This window comes from Lutra lutra, chromosome 8 (genome assembly GCF_902655055.1).
Source record: "Lutra lutra chromosome 8, mLutLut1.2, whole genome shotgun sequence".
Classification (NCBI taxonomy): Eukaryota; Metazoa; Chordata; class Mammalia; order Carnivora; family Mustelidae; genus Lutra; species Lutra lutra.
In genome coordinates this window covers 99545090-99566217 of record NC_062285.1, presented here as the reverse complement: position 1 = coordinate 99566217, position 21128 = coordinate 99545090, and the positions used below count along the sequence as shown (strand labels likewise).

Below are 21128 nucleotides of genomic sequence, written 5' to 3'. Positions count from 1 at the left end.
ACACTGTATAAAAGTTATGACTTTAGCCAAGCAGTCAACAAAAAAATTTGTAAGAAAAAACAATAAAATGTCTACTGAAATCATCAGCTCATCAATCAATGTATATTTTCCTTTTTTTCTCAGTGTACATTTTCTTAACGTTAGCTCTAATAGTCATTAAGTTATTAATGTATTAAAGAGAATATAGAGATAGAGTCCACTGAATTGTTTGTTACTGCCTATGAAATGCATCTCCAATATCAATGGTTTCCAGTAGAAAAAGCGTATAGAAATAAGGAAAATGCAAAAAAAGAAAAAAAGAAAAAGAAAAGAAACCCACCAGATATTAAACTATATTCCTTAGAATAACTTGACTGCCATATATCATAGTCACTAGCAATAGTCCATATTTCATTATTCAGTAGATGCTGTTGGCTGATGCAGAACTGTGTAAGAGGCACATACAAATGAATAAGGGGACTGTCCCTCCAAAGCTCTGGGCACTGGCTGGAGGAGCACAGGAGGTAGAAAATAACACCTCTGGGCAATACCATGTTTCAGGTTACACATTTTATTTAGTCTATATAATAATATCATGATGTCTGCCTTATACATTTCTTTTTGCAAGTGAGGGGACTCTGTTCTGAGAGAGGATATTTTGCTCTATCTCCACGATATAGTAAACTGAGATCCAAGATGATCTGTACAAGACAGTGTTTCTCATTTTTATCAGCTTAGAGATGGCTAATGACAACAAAAGTATGATACGTTGGCTGTTGTTGTTGTTTTTTTTTTTTTGTAAGATTTTACTTATTTATTTGACAGAGATCACGAGTAGGCAGAGACACAGAGGCAGGTGGGGGGCAGGGTAGGGGGGCGGGAAGGAGGCCCCCTGCTGAGCAGAGAACCTGATGCAGGACTCTATCCCAGGACCCTGGGATCATGACCTGAGCCAAAGGCAGAAGCTTAACCCACTGAGCCACCCAGGTGCCCCTGATACGTTGGTTTTTAATAGTAGTAGTAGTCAGAGTAATATGGACACATCCAACCTATCATTTTCTCAGTGCTCAACTGGCCATAGGGTCGCCACTAATCTTTTTTTTTTTTAAGTTAATTTTCTAATACACAGTTTAATCAGTTGTCTTTGAGAAATATGTAATGTTGGTGAGACCAGATTTCCAACAATAAGTATCCTCAGTGCTCCCCAGCACTGAACTGGTACTTGTTAAAATGCCGCCTCTGGGCCAGCATAAGGACAGAGGCTAGCGGTGTACTGAAGGAACTACTCTATGGCAATCTGGCCGTACACACAGCAAGAAGAAAAAAAATCTTAAAAGGGCACTCAGCAATAAAGTGCTGGATAAAATGACAGAGAGACCACCCTGAAGGAATCTAGCAAAAGTTATCCTGGGCAAAGGAGGCGTTTAAACTCAAAGCTGCCCAGAATAGGGGTTGATTCTGGATCTCAAGCTGCAGTGTCAAACCCAGAGAAAAACCCCATAATTTGGATTTGTTCTGCCAGAAGCTGCAGGTCAACTTTCAGGCTTTTCAGCAGCTGGCCCTCTGTGCATAGCAGATGAATCAAATTTGGTTACTAGAAAAATGAGACACACATATGTTTACATATTTAATCTCAATCCTGTGGATGGTCCTTTGAAAAACAGCCCTCAGTCTCGTCTGCAAATCCCCAAACTCTCAGGAAAGAAATGACTCTATTAGCAGATGCTATGAGTACGCACTGCTTCCGGTTTACAGGTCTCCTTCTAAGAGCAAGGACAGAGCCGATTAACCGGAGAATACCGTCCGGATTTTTCGAGCATCTCTTCCCATGGCATCCACACCTCAACTTCCTTACCCACCCACCAGCTAAGGAGTCAGTGGATAGTTCACAACATTATTGTACTCGTTGCTGAAAATAAAACAAGACTGGTGAGCACTGAATTTGCTAAGGGCCTTGGTTCCCGATGATTTCCATTGTTAATGAAGCCCCTTTTGTTGCTAAATTTGTAAAGATGTTCTAATAACATTTTAGCAAAATGATTGCTCTGGGGACAGTTTAAGATCTCTTTGTATAAACCAAAGTCATTAGGAACAAATGAAAAAGCTCATTTGTTGGGAAAGCATGGGATGAAAACCCCACGGAACCCATAGTTATGAGCAGTACAAATGAGTTTTGTGAGATTCTTGATATCAGGATAACAGGGAGATGGGCCCCTTTCTCATGGACATGGAAATTATTTATAAGAATGTGAATATCCCATGGTCATTTCTTTTAAACTTCTGCCTCAGAAATAAATCTTTTAATGGAATTTCATTATCTGAGAAGGAAATGTGCTTATATTTCTCCATGTGTAGTATCCATATACAGGACGAGGAAGCTAGTCTCTCCCAGCTGCCTTCATAGGAGATGATTGGAGGAGTGCTTAGCCAAAAGGAAGTGTCTTTATCTTCTCGAGAGTCTAACACTGCAGAAAATTATACCTAATTAGTGTAACTTGTATTATAGCTTTACTCTATTCTCATTTCAAACAGGACCATGACAAAGTTGATTTGTTTGGTGAAAGTTTTGAAAGCAAAAAAGTTTTGAAAGCATAGCAATATCATCTTGAAATAATTTATTTTGTATTTTGGTGATATGTTGAACCTTTTTTACTTTACCAAAAGCGCGATGCATGACAATGAAATACTTTGGGGTAGAGGTTAAAAACATTTAGTAGGTGGAAAAATAGAGGAATTTTTTTAAATTTAGAAAAATTTAGAAATTTTTTTTTTTTACGGAGTTAAATAATGATGGTGGAATGGGACTAGTATCTTGAATCTCAGTAAATTGATATTTTAGTTTTAAAATGGAAATTTGTGAAGTAGGTTGATAAATTCATATAAATAATTAGATAAATTTCTGAAGATTTTGCTATAAAAGTTTTTTTTGTTACAGGTGTTTTTTAAGGTAAAATACCAGGACACATCTAAAATAACAATCAGGGACTGGTTCAAGATAGAAATAGCAACAGAGAATGAGATGTCATAGATTAATATTTAATGATATGATAAAATACATTATTTAATATATTAAATATATTATTAAGGATGAATATAACATATACCACATATATATATACCACAATATAACATAATACCACTATATTAAGTGAAAAAAATAATGTTTATGTTAGAAATCTAAAAGAAAAAAACAAGAAAATGTTAACATTTGCCTCTGAGTTGAGGGATTACAGTTAACTAGTCTTTCTTTCTGTAATGCATATATTTTGAATTTAATCACTAAATAAATTTGACAATTACTTTGGAAATAAGATAATTGAAGTATAATTTCATTTATAAAGACAAAATTCTATTACTATTAGAGTAAAACATATTCCAATATAGAAAAATGCTATTGAATAATATGTAGAAACAATTCTGATGATTCAGTTAAAATATCTCCCAAAGGAAATTATACAGGCCAAAGGGAAAAAAAAAATCGTACTATTTTAAAATATAAATTTTCATGCTTAATCATGATAGGGGTCTATTTTTAAGCAGGTTCTCAGTGGACCTAATTTGGCCAATAACTGCCTCTAGGACCAGGCAAGTCAAGGTCATTGCTTTGGGCTTCATTTTTCATCCTAATTGGACAGGCCTAACATACATGAGTTTCAAAGTCCCTTCCTGTTCTGTTAGTATACGATTCTTTTCATTAGTGATTGTATTAACATTGAAATGCAGATTTAATTATTTTCAAAGACAATGAAAAAAGTTTCTTAAATCACTAGCCTCTCTAAGAGCGCCTGTTTTTTTCGGTGGCACTACACACTAATTTAGTGTGTGGCCTACTATTTAATTAATTTTAATTAATTTGCAGTTAATTCATTCATTTGAAAGATCCCTTGCCTAGTCTAAAAGTTAAAAGAGAGCTTTGGTTGAGGCTTCCTCATCAATACTCTAGGTCTTGTTTGACCTTATAAGTATTAGTACCCTTATTTCTTTCAGGGCAATCATTGACATTAAAATATCAGACTGAAAAATAACCTGCATTTACAAAGTTTGACCCTGGTCATCGTAATTCCTACGGCCATCTTTCATTCTATCTCCATTCCTTTGTCCCTTAGCTGCTCCCAAGAAGCTGTGTGGAATAAAAACTTAAAGCTGTTTCGAAAGAACATGTGACTTTTTGCACCTGAGGATCAGTTTCCTCATCTGGAAAATGGGGAAAACCATTCTTTCGGTTTTTTCAATGATTAAGTGAAATCATGTTTAGCAAGGGTGTAGCGCAGTTCCCAGTACATATCTGGAGTTCAGTATGGGCGTTATCTACATGCCTCGCATAGCCAAGTGCTGGGTACACAGAAAATTGTCTCAATTTGTTGTAATGACATTCCTCCTCATTATTTTTATTATTACTATTATTAGTAGTATGAAGGAGCAAACAAATCTTTCCCAAAAGTGTACAGGACTAAAAAGAAAGCAGAAATAAAGTTTTCAGACAACCTCACCACAAGTGAATGAGAAATAAAAATCATGACTGACAATACATTAAGGCATTATGATAAAACAGTTTTATAATCCTACCTAATTTCACCGGTATGCTTGTCAATCAAACACCCACCAAACTCATAAAAAACCTGGCATCCGGAAGCAGCATTGTTTTATAGTATCTCTACGAGGCCCCTAGCCAAGAATCCCCCGTGCATGGTGCATCGGTGACCGGTGGAAAGAACATGAGGCCGCAAGGCTGTGGGCCGGGCACCTGTGGGGCAGCAGCTGGGGCTGCTCTGTTTCCAGAAGCTTCTCTCACTTGTGACCACACAGCGCCTGCTCATTCCCACTGAAACTTGAGCATAACAAAAGGAATACTAAAACCTGGGAATGAAGGAAAAGGCAGTTCAAAACTAGACTTTGTGGCCCTTTGGAATAGAGGTGGATAAACCAGGTGGATAACAGACCAACTGTATTTAAAATTGTTGTGTTCTAAAATGATCAATACCTCTTTAGGTTTGAATTTTGCATATTTGTAAAGAGTCATATGCCACTCTTTCCATATGAAAGGAAAAAGGATTGCTGAAGGGGGGCTCATCTTAATTGCTACTATCTGGAGTTTATCAAAAGACTGTATTTTAAGATAATAGCACTCCCTTAAGTGAGACTTCCACTTTCTTTAACCTGAAATAATACACAGGACATTACATTTTAAACTTTTAAGTCCCATATATAAAACAGCTATTATTTCTACTGGGTAGGAAGGAAGAGAAACGGTGAGTGTAAATATTTAGGCTATAAGACCACTCTATAAAATATAATTACTAAAGCACAAAAATGTAAGAACCCAGGTGGCCCAGACAACATTACCAAAAGAGGATAAAAAGAAGGAGACATCAAAGAAAAGGTAGAAAAAAGAACACAAGTGAGAAAGGTACAGAGAGGCCCAAACATTCAGCATGATGATGACAAAGACAGGCAATGACAAAGAGCTACAAAAAGGTAAAAGAAAAAAAAAAAAAGCAAACAATTAGAGAATAGAGAATTCGTGACTTGACTTGTTTAAACTGTTTCTTTGTCCTGGACTGTAACCACTCCACTGAAAAGCCTAGAACATTGTTATTTAACATTTCACAACTCAGAACCCTTATGACATCCAGAATCAATTATACCCGTGAGAGCTCAAAAAAATCAAACTGCTTTATAACAAAAGTAGAAAAATTAAGATATCTCTGATGACTCATTCTGAAACAGTGGGCAGCAGCCTGCTAGTATAAATAGTTCTAAGAGCATAGCATCATTTAAAACTTAAGAGGTATACAGTTGTAGTAGACCTTGTGAAATGCATGATAAATTGCCCTATTTATAGATGCCTGTGTTAGAGATAAGATTGTTTCCTGATTACCAGGTGCCCATTATCCTTGGCTTCTCAAGGAACCCGCTCTGTCTTGATCTGTGATATTTACATTTCTTTCATTGGGCTCTGGCCATAGCACTGTAAATCTAAGGGCCTGCTGGGATAAGAAATCTAAATTTACATACATACATATGATGGTGATGTCCGAATCACAATGATTAGGAATCAGTATGTGAAGACACAAGATTAGATTTATCATCTGCCAAAACAAAACATGCCCAATTATGACTGACTATGAAGACACAAGATAATGATGGGAATGACACATTGGTAACATCAGCAATCCAATCCATAAGCTCTGTTCTCATTCAAATCATGACCCAGGCCTGAGTGTTTATAGAAACCCTACCTGATGACATTGGGCTCCACCTTGACAAATAACTCTTATTGCCCAGGCATAATTTATAGCAACACTCATTGTCTTCTGCATTCTTCATAGAAAGGTTGAAAATTACATAGATTTATTGTATCCATCAAAATACTACTGCTATAAATGGGAGGGCCTGTGCAAATGCGGTTTACTTTCATTTCTAATGCACTGTCAAGGTCACAGAGGTTAACAAGACTGTTTCTCCAGCCTGGGAAGAATCAACTACAGCAATTCAGTTAATTTTTTAGGATAACCACTAAGCTGTGATGTGGAGGCAGTAAGTAATGTATTTTTCTCACTAGCAAGGTCCCCAACTAAAAATAGATTTTACTTTGGCCAAAGTAAATTCTACTGTGTGTGTGTGTGTGTGTGTGTGTGTGTGTGTGCGCGCACACCCTAACCAACATGTAATTGTCAGGTTTTCAGAGATTTAACTGGCAGATTCACTACACACACAAAAAAAAATACAGTACTTTCTAAAGATAGAAAAATATTCTTATTTATATCAAATCCTATATGTTCCATGGTTTCACTTTGACCCTCCTGTGAAAAAGCAGTGATATCCACGGGAAACTTCATATATGTGTATGTGTGTGTTTTAAGGAATAAGGATAGATATAATTAAATCTGATAATTAATAATAGTTAATGATAATTTATTCCTGTTATATAAGGTAACAGAAAATTATTGGGGGGGAAAAACCCTGACAATCTGGGTTCTGGAGGAAAGGACAAATCGCAAGTGCAAATGACAAAGTTATAAAATAAGGCAAAAGGCATATTTTGCATTGGAAGATGATAAATCTAAGAAAAACATATATCTAAGAAAAACACCAGTTTCATGATTTTTCTGAAATAACAAATGTATATATGCACATATACATGTAACTGGCAGGTACTGGCTATAGCACTGACGTGTATGAAGAGAACAAAGTAGAGTGTATATTGGATGTCTGCATTCTATACTGCAGAATACAACAAGCAATGTTTATTTTATGTATATATATGAAAATAAAATAGAAGTCATGAGAATTTTTTTCTATTTGATTTTTTAACTATAAAAAGAATCCCAAATCAGGAAAAAGAAAAAAGAAGAGGCTCTTTCAAAATATTTAGAAGGGATCCTAAAACATGAGCATAGGTTCTTCGCTGTGAATTTTAGGAGCTATCTCTACATAATTATTCTATTTTCATAGCAATGAGCACTCCCATATTTTTTTTTACACATTTACAAAAATAATTTCATGAGCACTGATGATGGTAGTTTTGTTGAATTTTTGTGAGAAATAAGAACTGGCTTCTCAGTAGCTCATTCTTGATGAAAATCTTAAGAGCAGGAAGAAGGGAGTGAAAGTTAAAAGTTGAACTTGCTATCTGTAGTGACCCTTGATATTCTATCAAAGAAAGAAAAAGCAAAACGTTGATTATAAACCAAATTTTGAATAGGAGGTACTAGGCTGCCATAACAAATTCCCATAAACTTGATGGCTTAAAACAACAGAAATTTATTCCTTCCCAATTCCCGTGGCCAGAAGTCTAAAGTCAAGGTGTCAGCAGGATTGCTTGCTTCCCGAGGCTCTGCAGAATCTGCTCTATGCCTCTCTTCTAGTTCCTGTGCCTCCAGCAATCCTTGGCATGCCCTGGTTTGCAAACCTGTTACTTCAGTTTCTACCTCTGTGGTCACATGAGCTTCCCTCTGTGGCTCTCTGCATCTTCTCTTCTGTCTGTTGTGAGTACCATCATCTTGGGATTTAGAGTTTACCCTAAATCCACATGAGTTCATTGCAAAGACCCTATTTCCAAATAAGGTCATATTAACAGATTGCATTTAGGATTTAGACATATCTTTTAGAGGCCACTTTTCAACCCACTACAGTGCATGCATGTGGTTTTATTTTTCCTGTGATTACAAGTCATTAACGTTCTTTCTCATTTGTAGATATTTTAAGATATATAGATAGAGAGATGTGCATATACATATATATATATATATATATATATATATATCACAAAATTTAAGATAGGTATATATATCACAAAACAATATTTGATACTTGCAGAGCATTCTCCATCAACGTTATCACAATATTAAGTAAACATTATCACACTATCATTAGAAAGACAAACCTGAATTATTTTCATTTTCAGTTTGAGCTAGAATGAATTACGTGTATAGAATCAGTCCTAAGTCTTAATCTTGGAGGGAAAAATAAACAAAAAGGCTATGTTTCTAATGTTGCTGAAGGAATCTTCTCAGTGCATTGGAAAATGTGGGGGAAATTTCTTCTTTATAGTGGTTGGTAACTGTTACCGTAAACCTGAATCTGAATCCATTACTACAATCCACTATCTGTGAGTAAGTAAGAATGTTTTGGAAGCTGCAAATATTTTTATTGGTGTTCCTGTCTGGCTTAGTAAATAATAGCGATCACTACTGTGAGTTAATCAACATTGCTCCCTGTGTTGCCCATGGAAATCCATATTCACTTAGCACTTGTACTGTGACAAACAGTCAGCCGGTTAAAATAGAGCTATTCTATAACTAATCAATAAGCATATCTTTTGATAGATGACACAAAAGTTCAACAGTGTTATGCCTGAAGTTGGTATAATATCATGCAAACAATATTAACATGATAGGAAAATTACTATTGGCAGAAATGGGGGAAAAACCAATTACACTGAAAAGAAAAACAGTTAAATTAAATCAAGTCACCTTCAAAAGCATGCTTCTGTAAAAATTAAAATACCTTAAAAAAATACTATTGACTATTTGCTTCTATGCATGGTTGTAATAGAATTTTTTTTTAAAGTAAAATGTCAGGAAAAAGCCAAAAGTGTCACGAAAAAGAACACAAATGTAGGATTATTTCTGCATTTTAAATTAGAATATAAAATCGTTAGTGTATTTAGATTAGAAGCTAAATATGACTATATGAAAATGAATAGAAATATGCACTTACTGAAGTTATATTAGCTCTCGAGGCAATCAAAGTCTCTGCTACACCAAGAAGTAAATTAAAAAAATACATCCAGATTAGTTAGTGCCTCAAGTAGGTCATTTAGTCAAATATTTATCCCATGACGGACTGAACTAAGCCAGCATGTATCGAATTCTCCTAATGGCAAGGAAAAGTGGACCTCTCACTGTGATTCCAGAGGAGCTTTGGAAAAGAGAGTTACTACAACCCTCTTCTGCATACAGGTGTCGCCATTACTTGAGTAACCTTAACAGATGACCTCTACTTCCACAAATGGCAAATCACACAGCATCACTGGTTATGAAGGAGATTTCTACTTTGACAAAGGAATTCAGAATAGGATAAATTCAGATAGCAAGCACACTTACTACACTTCATATATTATCTTTCTTCTACATAGATTTTCCAAAACATTTTTGTTTGATAGCATACTCTTTTAGAAGAGCGGTTCCCTAAAGATTTTTTTTTTAATTTTTTTTAATTTTTTTAATTTTTTTTATTTTTTTCAGCATAACAGTATTCATTATTTTTGCACCACACCCAGTGCTCCATGCAATCCGTGCCCTCTACAATACCCACCACCTGGTGCCCCCAACCTCCCACCCCCCACCCCCCCAAAATTCCCAGATCGTTTTTCAGAGTCCATAGTCTCTCATGGTTCACCTCCCCTTCCAATTTCCCTCAACTCCCTTCTCCTCTCCATCTCCCCTTGTCCTCCATGCTATTTGTTGAAGGTGCATAATCAATTAAGTGGGATTTTTGCTCTTCTCAGCAAATAAAAACAAAACAAACATGATTAGCTGAAAAAAAAAATTGCAAGACTTCCAAAGGATGTCCTTGGGTTAGTATAGATTCTGCCCAAATAGTTATGCCTTTGCAAAGGACCAAGACTTTAATCCTGAGAAATGATATTCAGAAAGAAGGCTATTCTGGTACACTGTTTTTTTTTGGGGGGGGGGGTGGACAATTTCTTTCTTGCTCTGCCTGATGAATGTGTATTTTTCCTGTAGGCCCCGAGTCAGTTGTCACTCTGCAGGTGTGTCAATCTCACTGTCAGGTCAAACTGTCCTTTTCTTAGAAATCTCCCTTCTGGCTTCTTAATACAGTTAAAATCTCAAAGTGTTTGTATGACTTCTGATTAGTCTCCATCTACCCCACTGGACGGTAAGCTTTAGGAAGGCAGAAACTGTCCTTTTGTTCATCATTGGATATCTGGTATCTTTTAGTATGATGCCTGAAATGTGACAGAGGCTCAAGATGTATTTAGTACATGAATCAAGTAGTGTAGGAGTCTCAGTTAATTTTGGTTAGATTAAGGAGATATATTACTATGGAAGAAATGTGCAATACTATTTTATTTTAGAAATAAAGCTGAAAGTTAAACACCAAGTGGACTCATAACCAGATACCCCATTATCCAAGGGTGGACAGAGGAACATGGCCCTGGAACACTGCATAGGTCACAATGAGGGAAGGCTGTAGCGTATTAAATATGTCTTAGCTTTGAAGAACTACAGAGGGATAAATTGATAAGATGTTAATGACAGTGATGATTTTGATGACAATTGTGAATTATTCCAGAGGTTCCCATACCACTCTCTACTTTAAATATTTTCATGAGCAACTTTTAAATGCCTGGGCTAGGGTTACACAGGCAACCATTCATAACCAGGTGACTGGCCGAAACTACTGAAATATACAATTCCTAGGGCAGAAAGATAATGGAAGGGAGGTGACTACCCCTTAAGGTTTATTTTCCAAGTATATGATAAAAGTAAAAAATATGTGTGCTCCAATTTGCATTAGGGAAAACTAGCTGCAAGTACTTAAAAAAAAAAAATCAGCCTTACAAACATTCCAATAGGCAATTCACTATATTTTCCCCCTCACCTCAGTGGGTCTGTTATGAAGAATGTTCAGGGTAGAGATTGCCTGAAGTTCTCTATTAACAGGGCCCCAACTGTGGACAGTGAAAAATAAGGCAAAAAATGACAGTCCATGATGCTGTGTTATCTCACATGCAAGTAAAAATGTGAATGACTCAGAGTAGAGGTCAGCGAGTTTTAAGTTTCTCAACATAGTCTACTGAGAACAGGACTACCTTTTACAGCATCCTTCCTAAACTCTTAGAAATTAAAAATGAAATAAGTTCTGATATTCTGATGAAAAAAAGAACAGTTTTATAGCCCAGGTGTTAGGAGTTAAAGAGATACATGACTTGTAAAAGCAGGTTTGGTTTAACGTAGAAAAATAATGCTTTGAGTTAAGCTTTTAAAGATGTATGAGAAAATCATGAAAACTATTCTGGGGCGCCTGGGTGGCTCAGTGGGTTAAGCCGCTGCCTTCGGCTCAGGTCATGATCTCAGGGTCCTGGGATCGAGTCCCGCATCAGGCTCTCTGCTCAGCAGGGAGCCTGCTTCCCTTCCCCTCTCTCTGCCTGCCTCTCTGTCTACTTGTGATCTCTCTCTCTGTCAAATAAATAAATAAAATCTTTAAAAAAAAAAAAAAAAGAAAACTATTCTGAAACTAAAATATAAACTGCCTATTTTGTAAGGTAAGATAGAATGGAAATAGTGGGGTTTTTTTAAGGAGAAATAAGTTTTAAGAATTGTACAGGTTTCTGGGGACATATTTATAAGAAGAAAGTCCAGACATATTTTTAGACTATCCACTGTTTTTAGATATTTATAGCTATAGATAGATCTCTATCTTCAAATAGATACAATTCTTTGTACTCAAGGGAAAAGGATTAATAATAAATTTAAAAATATGAACATTGGCAGAGGGAATAAAACAAGTTTCAGAAGACGCTGTAAATGTTAAGCTTCAAGGGCCACAACTCATGTCTGGATGATACCCAACGATTCAACATTGTGATTTCTCAATTCTTTGCTTTTGCTCTCCTTGTTACACTCTCTCTCTAAACCATCTAATCCATCACTCATTCTTTCCATTTCCACCCACCCCTAGTGTCACGGCCTTCCTTACCCCCAGACACAGGCATTTCTATCTCTGGGAGTAAGGAAAGACTTCTTAAAGAATATCTAAAGGGTACTTTGACAACAACCAAATTCCACAATCTAAGCTTTCCGATGGATACTTCTCTCTTCATAAAAACCCTTCTCTCATTTTCCCTCACTTTCCAGGAGAAAGGTGTATTTCTCATTCACTCATCTCGTATCTTCTGAGAGTACACTGTACTGCAATATCAAATAAAAATTCTAAACATTGGTGTTGATATCTAGAAAATGAGTTTTCAATTTTTTAAAATTCTTTGCTTCCATCAGAATTGAAGAAAGGCCTAATCAAGTTGTCAGGTGATAATTTAAAAATTGTGGTGATAGATTACTATGTAATTTTTGGCACAACACTTGGAAAGACAAAAGAACTATGTGACACTGCTATAACAAAATACCTTCCATTCCTGTCTACTTATTTTTATGTATAAAGTTGCTCAGTTCTTTAACATAAAAATCAAATAGAATTGATGGTGAAGCTCTTCTCATTCTAGCTGAAAGTAATATTTGTCTGTGACTATATAAACTGGTTGGGGAAAAAAGCTAATCTCAATTTTAAACGTTTATATTTAACAATTTTTATGTTTGGAAATTACTTACCAGAGTTTGTATTTATGTTAAGAGTTGTATTTGTGTAATTTATGTATTATGTTAATCAATTATATGCAAGTAACCATTGTAATGAAAACTTAATTTTGAAAAAAATTAACATAAGATTTTATGACACGAAGAAACATGAACTGACGTGTGTATGTGTCTGTATGTATATATTTCCTATTGCAGAAAAGTATGATAGGGTGATCCAAAAAGGATTCTTTAGCAAAAATATATTAGAATATAATTTGGGGGAAGAGAAAAGAATAATATAAAATTGGAGAGTTAAGGAAGAACATAATTCATATTTTTAAATGGCCAATGGTGGGTATAAGTAGCTAGGGTGTTTCAATTCCATTGGATAGATTTAGGGGTTTGAAAGAATTTTGTTTTAAAAAAATGTCTATTTATAATATGCTGAAAGGTAAAACCTTGCAATTATTTACATGTATAATGAAGAGTTCTGGATAGAGACTAGAAAAATGTTATCTTTGGCTATTCGTATGTATAAACGTTTGAGCTCTACTGGATTATTCTAGTGGACTGTCATTAATCCCTTCCTTTTTTACCATTTATATTCAAGCGATCATTAACTCCTCTTTCTCTTCCTTCTTCGGTCATGCTCAAATATGTCCTCTTCATTTTCACCACTAGCTCTCAGGGCTGGAAGTTTTCCTCTGGTCTCTCTGATCTAGTCCAATTCCCATGACATTCTCTCAGAACACCCCAGACTTCTTGGTTGCACTTCTCTGAGTTTCATTTTTTGGTGTGTGTTTATCTGAACAATTTCTGTTTCCCTCCTACACTCTCTCCCTGCTTCCACCATAAGTCTTTAAGGTATATCAGGGCATGAACCACATATTCTCAATGCCAAGTAAGTAGCAGGGGCGGGCACTAGTTGAATGAAAGAACTTTGCCTTCCAAGTGTCCAGCACAGCGCTGACATGTCTTAGCTGCTCGATACACACTTACTGAATAGGTGAATAAATGAAAACACACCCTTTACACTATATAATAACCAAGCAACTGCAGCATAATATTGAAAGAGAACCAAAAGTGGACAAATCATGAGGAAATTGTATGATTTATGTTCATGGACAGGGAGTACGAAATTTTGGACTGTTATATCTAATATAAGCCCTGGAGATTTGGGGGTAATGCCCTTGCTTTAGAAACGGCGGGGTGGGGGAGGGGGAAGTGGAGTAAACACAGACTCATCTAAAGCCACAGCTGTCTAATGACAACCTAGATGTCTAATGACATCACCATTACAATTAGGAGCAAACCTAATTCCTCACACCAACCCAGGGAGTTATGGGCAGCCCTGTCCTTCCCCTTACTCCCTAAAGACTCCCTAACTTCACTTGTCTGAGAAATGCATATGCTGGAAGCTGAGCATGAAAATGGCTGGTCTGGCTGGTATAACTTCAGCCTGTGAAAATTTATAGTAGGACAGCTCATAGTAAGAAGAATACAAAAAGCAGTATACAGAACAAGGGGGCATAGGACCATAATAACTTGGGAACATGGATAATAAGTTAGGATCCATGTTTTTAGGGGAAGAATACATGAGGTTTCTGAACCAGATACACAGACTATAGCAAAAAGAGCCTTTTGTCTGTCCTCCTTTGTGTTCTCACAGAAGGAAAGTGAACACTGATGGGCAGAGAGAGACACAAAGGAAGGGAGCTGAACTGGAGCTCTTTACCTGTGAGATACAATGAGCTATGGCTGATGGGGGGACATGACCAGCAGGAGAAGAGGAGGGAGGAAAAAGAAACATCGGCCTGGAGGCCAAGCCAGGCAGTATTTCTTAAAGCAGGAGGAAAAGGGTAAACATCCCATGCTCCTGTTTGACAATCTCTATGGTAATAGTTTGTGTATAGTCTATGTTACAGGTCACGTGCTTATAACCCCTCGACTTACAGAGATCTGATAATGAAGCCATTCTATACATGTTCTGTACTGCTCTATTCTCTACTTATTCCTACTCCCCCATTCCAAACTCCCAGCACCCACCTGTATGGTCAAAACAAGTAGAAGGCCAGCTCCAAAGATGATTCAAGTTTATGATTTCCTATAAAAGCCAAATAATAAATAGGCATTTTTGTCTAATGCTTATGACTTGTTTGGTTAGTCTTATGACTGCCATTTTTCAGATGATGAAACCAAGTGGTTTTCCTCAGGTCAGTGAGTGGCCCAGCTGCATTTTGATCACTGGTGTCTTTGATGACAGTAGCCTTTCCCTACATCAGTGGTTCCCAAAGAGTGGTCCTCAGACCAGCAGCAGCAGCATCACACGGGAAGTTGTCTTGAATACAAATTCTTGGGCCCCATTCAACCTACTGAAACAGAACTCTGGGGGTGGGGTACAGGCCCTCCCAGTGATTCTTACATGTGACCAGATGCGAGAACCACGAGCTTATGTCGTGAGCACAACCTGCATTCAACTATGGCTTGTACTCAGTGCAGAGAGTATTTAAGTTCTGGTGGGTGTCTTTTTCCTTTCTTCTTTTTAAAATCATTTCTGAACAAACATATATTACCAATATATGGTAATTTGATATTCCTCCTCAGCGTCACATGCGGTCAGGTTAGAAGAGCAGGCAGCCTGGGAAAGGAAGCCCAGATCCACTGCCTGCTGTCACATAATCTTGGCAAATTGTATAACCTTTGAGAGTTTTGGATTTGTCGTCTATAAAAATGAAATAAAAAAGATGAGATCGTGCACTAAAAGCAGTTGGTCCAATGCCTGTAACGTACCAACCACTCAATAAATAAATATATCTTTCATTATGATCATCATTAAAGACAATACTACCAGTAACATTATAATGAATTGCATGAGTAGTGAAGTTTATGTGTTATGTATGTCACCAAGTTCCAGAGATGGTCCTCTACTTAAAATTTTTAGTATGGAAGGACCTTAATTTTTCCATTTTCAAAATGATTTCCAATTCATTTCAATGCAATATACATTTTTGATCTCTCATAATGTAGAAGGTATCCCACTGTTTCAGGATATTTTTCAAGTAGAGTGATGATACCAGTTATCAATTAATCTACTAGGGAATGGATATCTGTATCTACTGAATACTTTTTAAAAATTAAATACTTTAAATCTTTGTTCCATATTGGCTTAAAGCTTTAAATTGTATCTTTTAACATTATTTGAAAAATAATACATTATCACAAAATTAAGAGGCTGTGTTACTATTGACACACATTTAATTTCAGAATAAATTGTTTATTTAAAAAAAACCCATTATACCATATTGTGATCTCTGTATAGTTGATTGTACAATCTCAATAGTGTTTTAATACGAAATCTTCAAATAATAATTCACCTACAGTAATACTATAATCCCTATATTTTACTCAGTGAAGCTTATGCCTATTATTTCTTGTTTATTTGTGCTAATCAGTGAGAGAAACCAATTTCTGTCCCTTTTATTACATTTTTTATACTTACAAAAGGCTATCATCTTCTCTATGTCTTTTTTTTTTTTGAGTGAAATTTTCAGGTCTCATAACCTCCTCTTGCAGCTAGTGTGTTCAAGATCTTTTTTATCATTTGTATTGTTCTCTACTGAATGCTTGGCAATTTGTCTCTTTTCTGAGATGTGGTGTTCTGCTGAACTCAGTCCCCAAATCACAGCCTAACAAGACCAGAATGTAGCTCATCCCTTTTGATGCATGACATCACCATTAAATTCAACACGCTGCAGCATTTGAATATATTAACATGTGGACTCATTCAATTTATCATTCACTGGAATTCTTGAGTTCTTCTCTCTCTGCTGCTACTGTCTCTAGCTTTGCAATGCACTTTTTGGTTCCATTACCTTTCCCTATACCAACTTTCATATCCATTCGATCCTCCTGAATCCCACCTGGCCCTTGGACCTATCTCCCCAGCATATCAAGATCTGGCTGTAAAATAGCACAGAGACGCCTGGGTGGCTCAGTCATCAAGCGTCCTGGGATAGAGCCCCATCAGGCTCCCTGCTCAGCAGGAAGCCTGCTTCTCCCTCCCCCACTCCCCCTGCTTGTGTTCGTTCTCTGTCTCTCTCTCTCTCTCTGTCAATTAAATAAATAAATAAAATCCTTAAAAAAAAAAAAAGCACAGCACCCCAGATTTGCAATCCCTGCGAACTTCCATGACTCACTGTCCTTTAAATTTATTAGCATACATACAGAGCATCTCCCAAACCATTTTGTAAGCATCCTATTGCATTACCTTGGGAGGCTTTTCTTAGAGATGATTTTTAAGGGTCCTGTGAGACAAAAAACAAGCAAACAAATGCAACTGACTGGTGTGTTGCTTCAGGCACATTTAAAAAGAAACCCTCCCCTCCCCTTTACTGACTTGATTTAAGAAAGTTAATCTCAGAAACAACTAACATGATCACACATTGTTTTATTATTAAGCTGTCACTGAAAAAAAAAATACAGGTTAAATCTCTGATCCTCACACACAGGTAGCTCAGAGAGTACCCTGTACCCTCACTGCGAGAGGTCCCTTGTGTATGCAGGGACACGTCCTATGGCTGGTTGGGCAAATCTTAGAAACACAGTGTTATTCCCACTTCGTTTGTTTACTTAGCCAGTTACAGAAGAAAGCAAAGGAGGAGAACATACAAATGATGAAGGAAAGAATGAAAGAACCTTCAAGTATTGGACCCAAGTTTAGTTATCTTGCCATAAATAAGTGGCAGAGTTATCAAAACTGAAATGAACGGATACCTCATGCATAAACTTCCATGTATAAGGGAATTTTGGACGTGACGGGTTGTTCAAATTCACAGACCGAAATTTACTACACTCATTCAACTAAACATCAATCTGTGTACCTTCCCTCTGCCTGGAAACCCCATCCACGCCCCCTGCACTCCCCACCCCTGACTTAAGTATTCATGCACCTGCCCAGGTCTCCGCCTGCCCTCCTAGTCCCAGCAGGATCCTGCTCATCCTCTTGAGGATGAATGTGATTCCCCCAAAGCAGAGCCTTCCCTTCTTGCTTCACACTGCCATGTGCTGAGCTCTTGCTTCAAAGAACAGACTCTTTGTTTATAGAGATGCATTCTCTAATTTTGAGCTCTCCCTCTTCTCTTTGCTTCCTGGCCACCAGCTGGTAATGAGAATTGCTCAGTAAAATTTGGTTAAATAAATGAATTATTTAAAAAATAGCATTTTCCCAATAGCTGTACTTTTATGGGCTAAAAAGCAACTGTCAGGTCTGAGAAAAGGCAAGTGTCTGCAGCAAGAGGAATCAAACACACACAAGACCAATCAAATAAAAAACAAAGTGGCAGAGACCACGATCTTTAAATAATATATTTTACCTTTTTTTCTCATATGCATTTATGATCAGGTATCCTAATACAATTTGGGGTGTATTGGTTTTGGGTAAATTTTTATGTGTTCATCCCTTAAATACATGTGGTAGAACTGAAGAAGGTGGTAGAAAAAAGGAAAACAAAGCTTTTATTATAACATTTTCAAGTTTGATGTAATAGGTCTCAGAAGACTTAGCAAAAAGGATAATCATTGGTAAAAGTTAATAACTGAGAACACTTTTAGTTCTAGAAAAGACCTGTGACAAATTTAACTGCTGTCTTTGAGTACATAATGGATCAACTTAGAGAGGATAGTGATAAAATATTTTCCTTCTAAGCTCAGGGTAAACCCAGAAACGGTTAACTTAAAGAGCAAACTGGACAATGGTTAAAAAGGTGACAAATTACTTAGCAATGCAGTGAAAGATCTCTCACAGATTTGTGAAGCAGGATAGCTGTGCTTTGCTCTGGAGTCAGTTAACTACTACATTTAAACCTAAGTAACTTTTGACCAGACAACAATCAATTTGTTACTTAAGTAGGAACAAATTACACTCTCTGTGGTTCTCTATATTTGCCTAGAACAAGTCCCTTTCTCTGTTTCCCGTGAGTCATCCCAGCCACTCAGCTGGGGACAAGCCGACGGTTACATGCAGGCACGCGAACTAGCACCATCTGAATAAACTGTCCCGCAGCTCCTCAACTTTCCCATCAGGCTTGCCTTAACACAGGGGCCAAAGACTGGGAGGAGTGATTCTAAGTTGCCCAAAGTGTAATAAGAAATGGAACATAAAGGTCTTTGGAAATATAAAAATACCTAAGAAGGTTTAAAAAACTGTAGTGAAAAGATCATGATCTTCAATTTTTTATGCCTAATATTCAATATTAAAACATCATTAACATTAACAAGTGACATTTAGTATAATATTTTTATCAAAGGTAATTCTATTAAACAATTTTAACATGACATTATGTATTAAAATCCTGTATTGTGAAATTCCAAGATAAGATACAAGTTTAAGGTCTCTGTCAAGGGTCACTAAAAGAGTAGTTTTTTTCTATAACCTTTTTGGTTTTTGGTTTTTAATATTAACATACGTTATACTGTTTTACTGTATCATACGCTTGCAGTTGTTTTATAAATAAATACCACAACCTTTATAAAGAACCTTAGAATCTGGCCTACATAAAATTATTTTATTCTAATGGAATAGCAAGCTACCCAAATTCAAAATAAGCTGGCACCCTATGTATGAAGAATAAGAGCCTAGATTAAGAAAGTTAATTTAAAACTCTACAAAACACTCCAGAGGAAAGTCTATTGTGGCTTTTATGTGATCGCCTCGTAAGCGATGAACCTGAAACACAGTTTCACAGTGTTTTCTCCTTGTCTTGTTTTCCTCCCGTTGATAAATGCAATGCATCAACTGAGAATCTGAAAGCAGTATTAAATCATATCAGAAATACAGGATTTGGTTCCACTTACCTGTTCCTGTTGCTGGAAATCCAATCTGAAATAAGTGTCGATGCCTGTTGGTGACAGTGTTTGTTGCCAAAACTGCACGCCAGCATTATAACTTCTCTCCGGAGTTCTCTAGGTACCATCAAAAGGAAAAACAACGAAAAAGCAGTGTTACTATCTGGAGAGGAAGGGTTCCTCATTGCATAAGCAGTAGATAAGTAAATAATCAGCACAAAAATAATTTCCAGATACAGAAATCCTATTTTGCTGAGGAGGAGATGGTTAGGCAGAGGAGAAGTTCAGGATAATACAAGTCACAAGTCTTCTCTGGAACAGTAATACAGTCGGGCAGGGGCGGGGGAGGTGGCGCTGGGTTCAAATATCCCTTTTACCAGTAACAGCAGATCTTACATTGAAGCATGGCAAGGATATGCTTTTGTTCTCAGTACCAGGTAGGGGAAACTGTGCTATCCATCTGCAGGCCTCCCAGCAAAGGGAAATGAAAGATGCAGAATGAAAGAAAGATCATCTCATGCTGCTGAAGTCGCAATGGTACTAGTTGTATGTTATTGTACAGCTCTGGGGGAAAAGAGGCAAATAAGAAAATAAAACAGTACTCATGTTGGTAGGATGCTTGAACAAGAGATCCATTAAAATTGTTTTTTGGCCATCCAAGCTTGATGTACGTGGTTGCAACTTGCTTTAAAATATATTCCTAAATGGGGGTTAGGGGAAATAAAGAGGATGTCAGTTTCAAACCTCTCCATGATGATAATTACAGTTACATAATACGATTAAAATATTTTCTAAATGCACCTACTTTAAAATACCAGTAAAAAGATGGCCATGGTAAAGGCTCTAATTTTATCCAGCTCAGTATTTCAAATATAGAAAATAAGGATAAAATACAGTTGCAATGGTAGAAGTCTACTCTTTACTTCCTATTGAATGATTAAGTAATTTGCACTATTCAATATTTTAGATGAAAATTTTGGTAGCGAAACAAGGACACTGAGGAACAGTGACAATGACACCCAAATGCACACAAATATACAAATGTATGTAGACATAGCTTGTGGAAAATAAGCACCTAACATTTATGCAGTTCATGTCAACAGAGCACATTTAAAGAAAAGCTGTGATGTAAGCCCAGCCGATAGCCTAGCACTGTTGAATCTGAGATACACAGAACACTCTTCAGTAAAAAATATGGCATTTCAAAGTCAAAATCCATTGAGCTAATGATATATTTAAATATTAGCAGTGATATAAAATATGTTCTCCTCACTTTAATGTGGCCCTTGAATTTTGTCAAAGAAATGAAAGCATCGAAATTACAGTAAAAGCAATTCTTAACTTTTACTGAAATTGAGGTGTCTGACATGAAATACTATTCCAAAGTACAAATATATACAAAAATGTATTTTACTTTTACAGAAGCTTAACATGGCAGTATCTCTGTTAAGGAGAAAAGAGAAGTGTGGTAAGTCTTTCTCT

General features: G+C 36.6%; 1 protein-coding gene across 1 annotated transcript in view; it reads right to left on the bottom strand.

The window, feature by feature from the left end:
- Positions 1-21128, bottom strand: part of TRHDE (thyrotropin releasing hormone degrading enzyme) — a 372234-nt gene that overhangs the window by 13517 nt on the left and 337589 nt on the right. The window contains exons 14-15 of the mRNA XM_047743059.1: positions 20249-20346; positions 19656-19763 (exon numbers count right to left, since the gene is read on the bottom strand). Of these exons, the coding sequence (XP_047599015.1) occupies positions 19656-19763; positions 20249-20346 (206 nt within the window). The remainder of the gene's footprint in view (positions 1-19655; positions 19764-20248; positions 20347-21128) is intronic.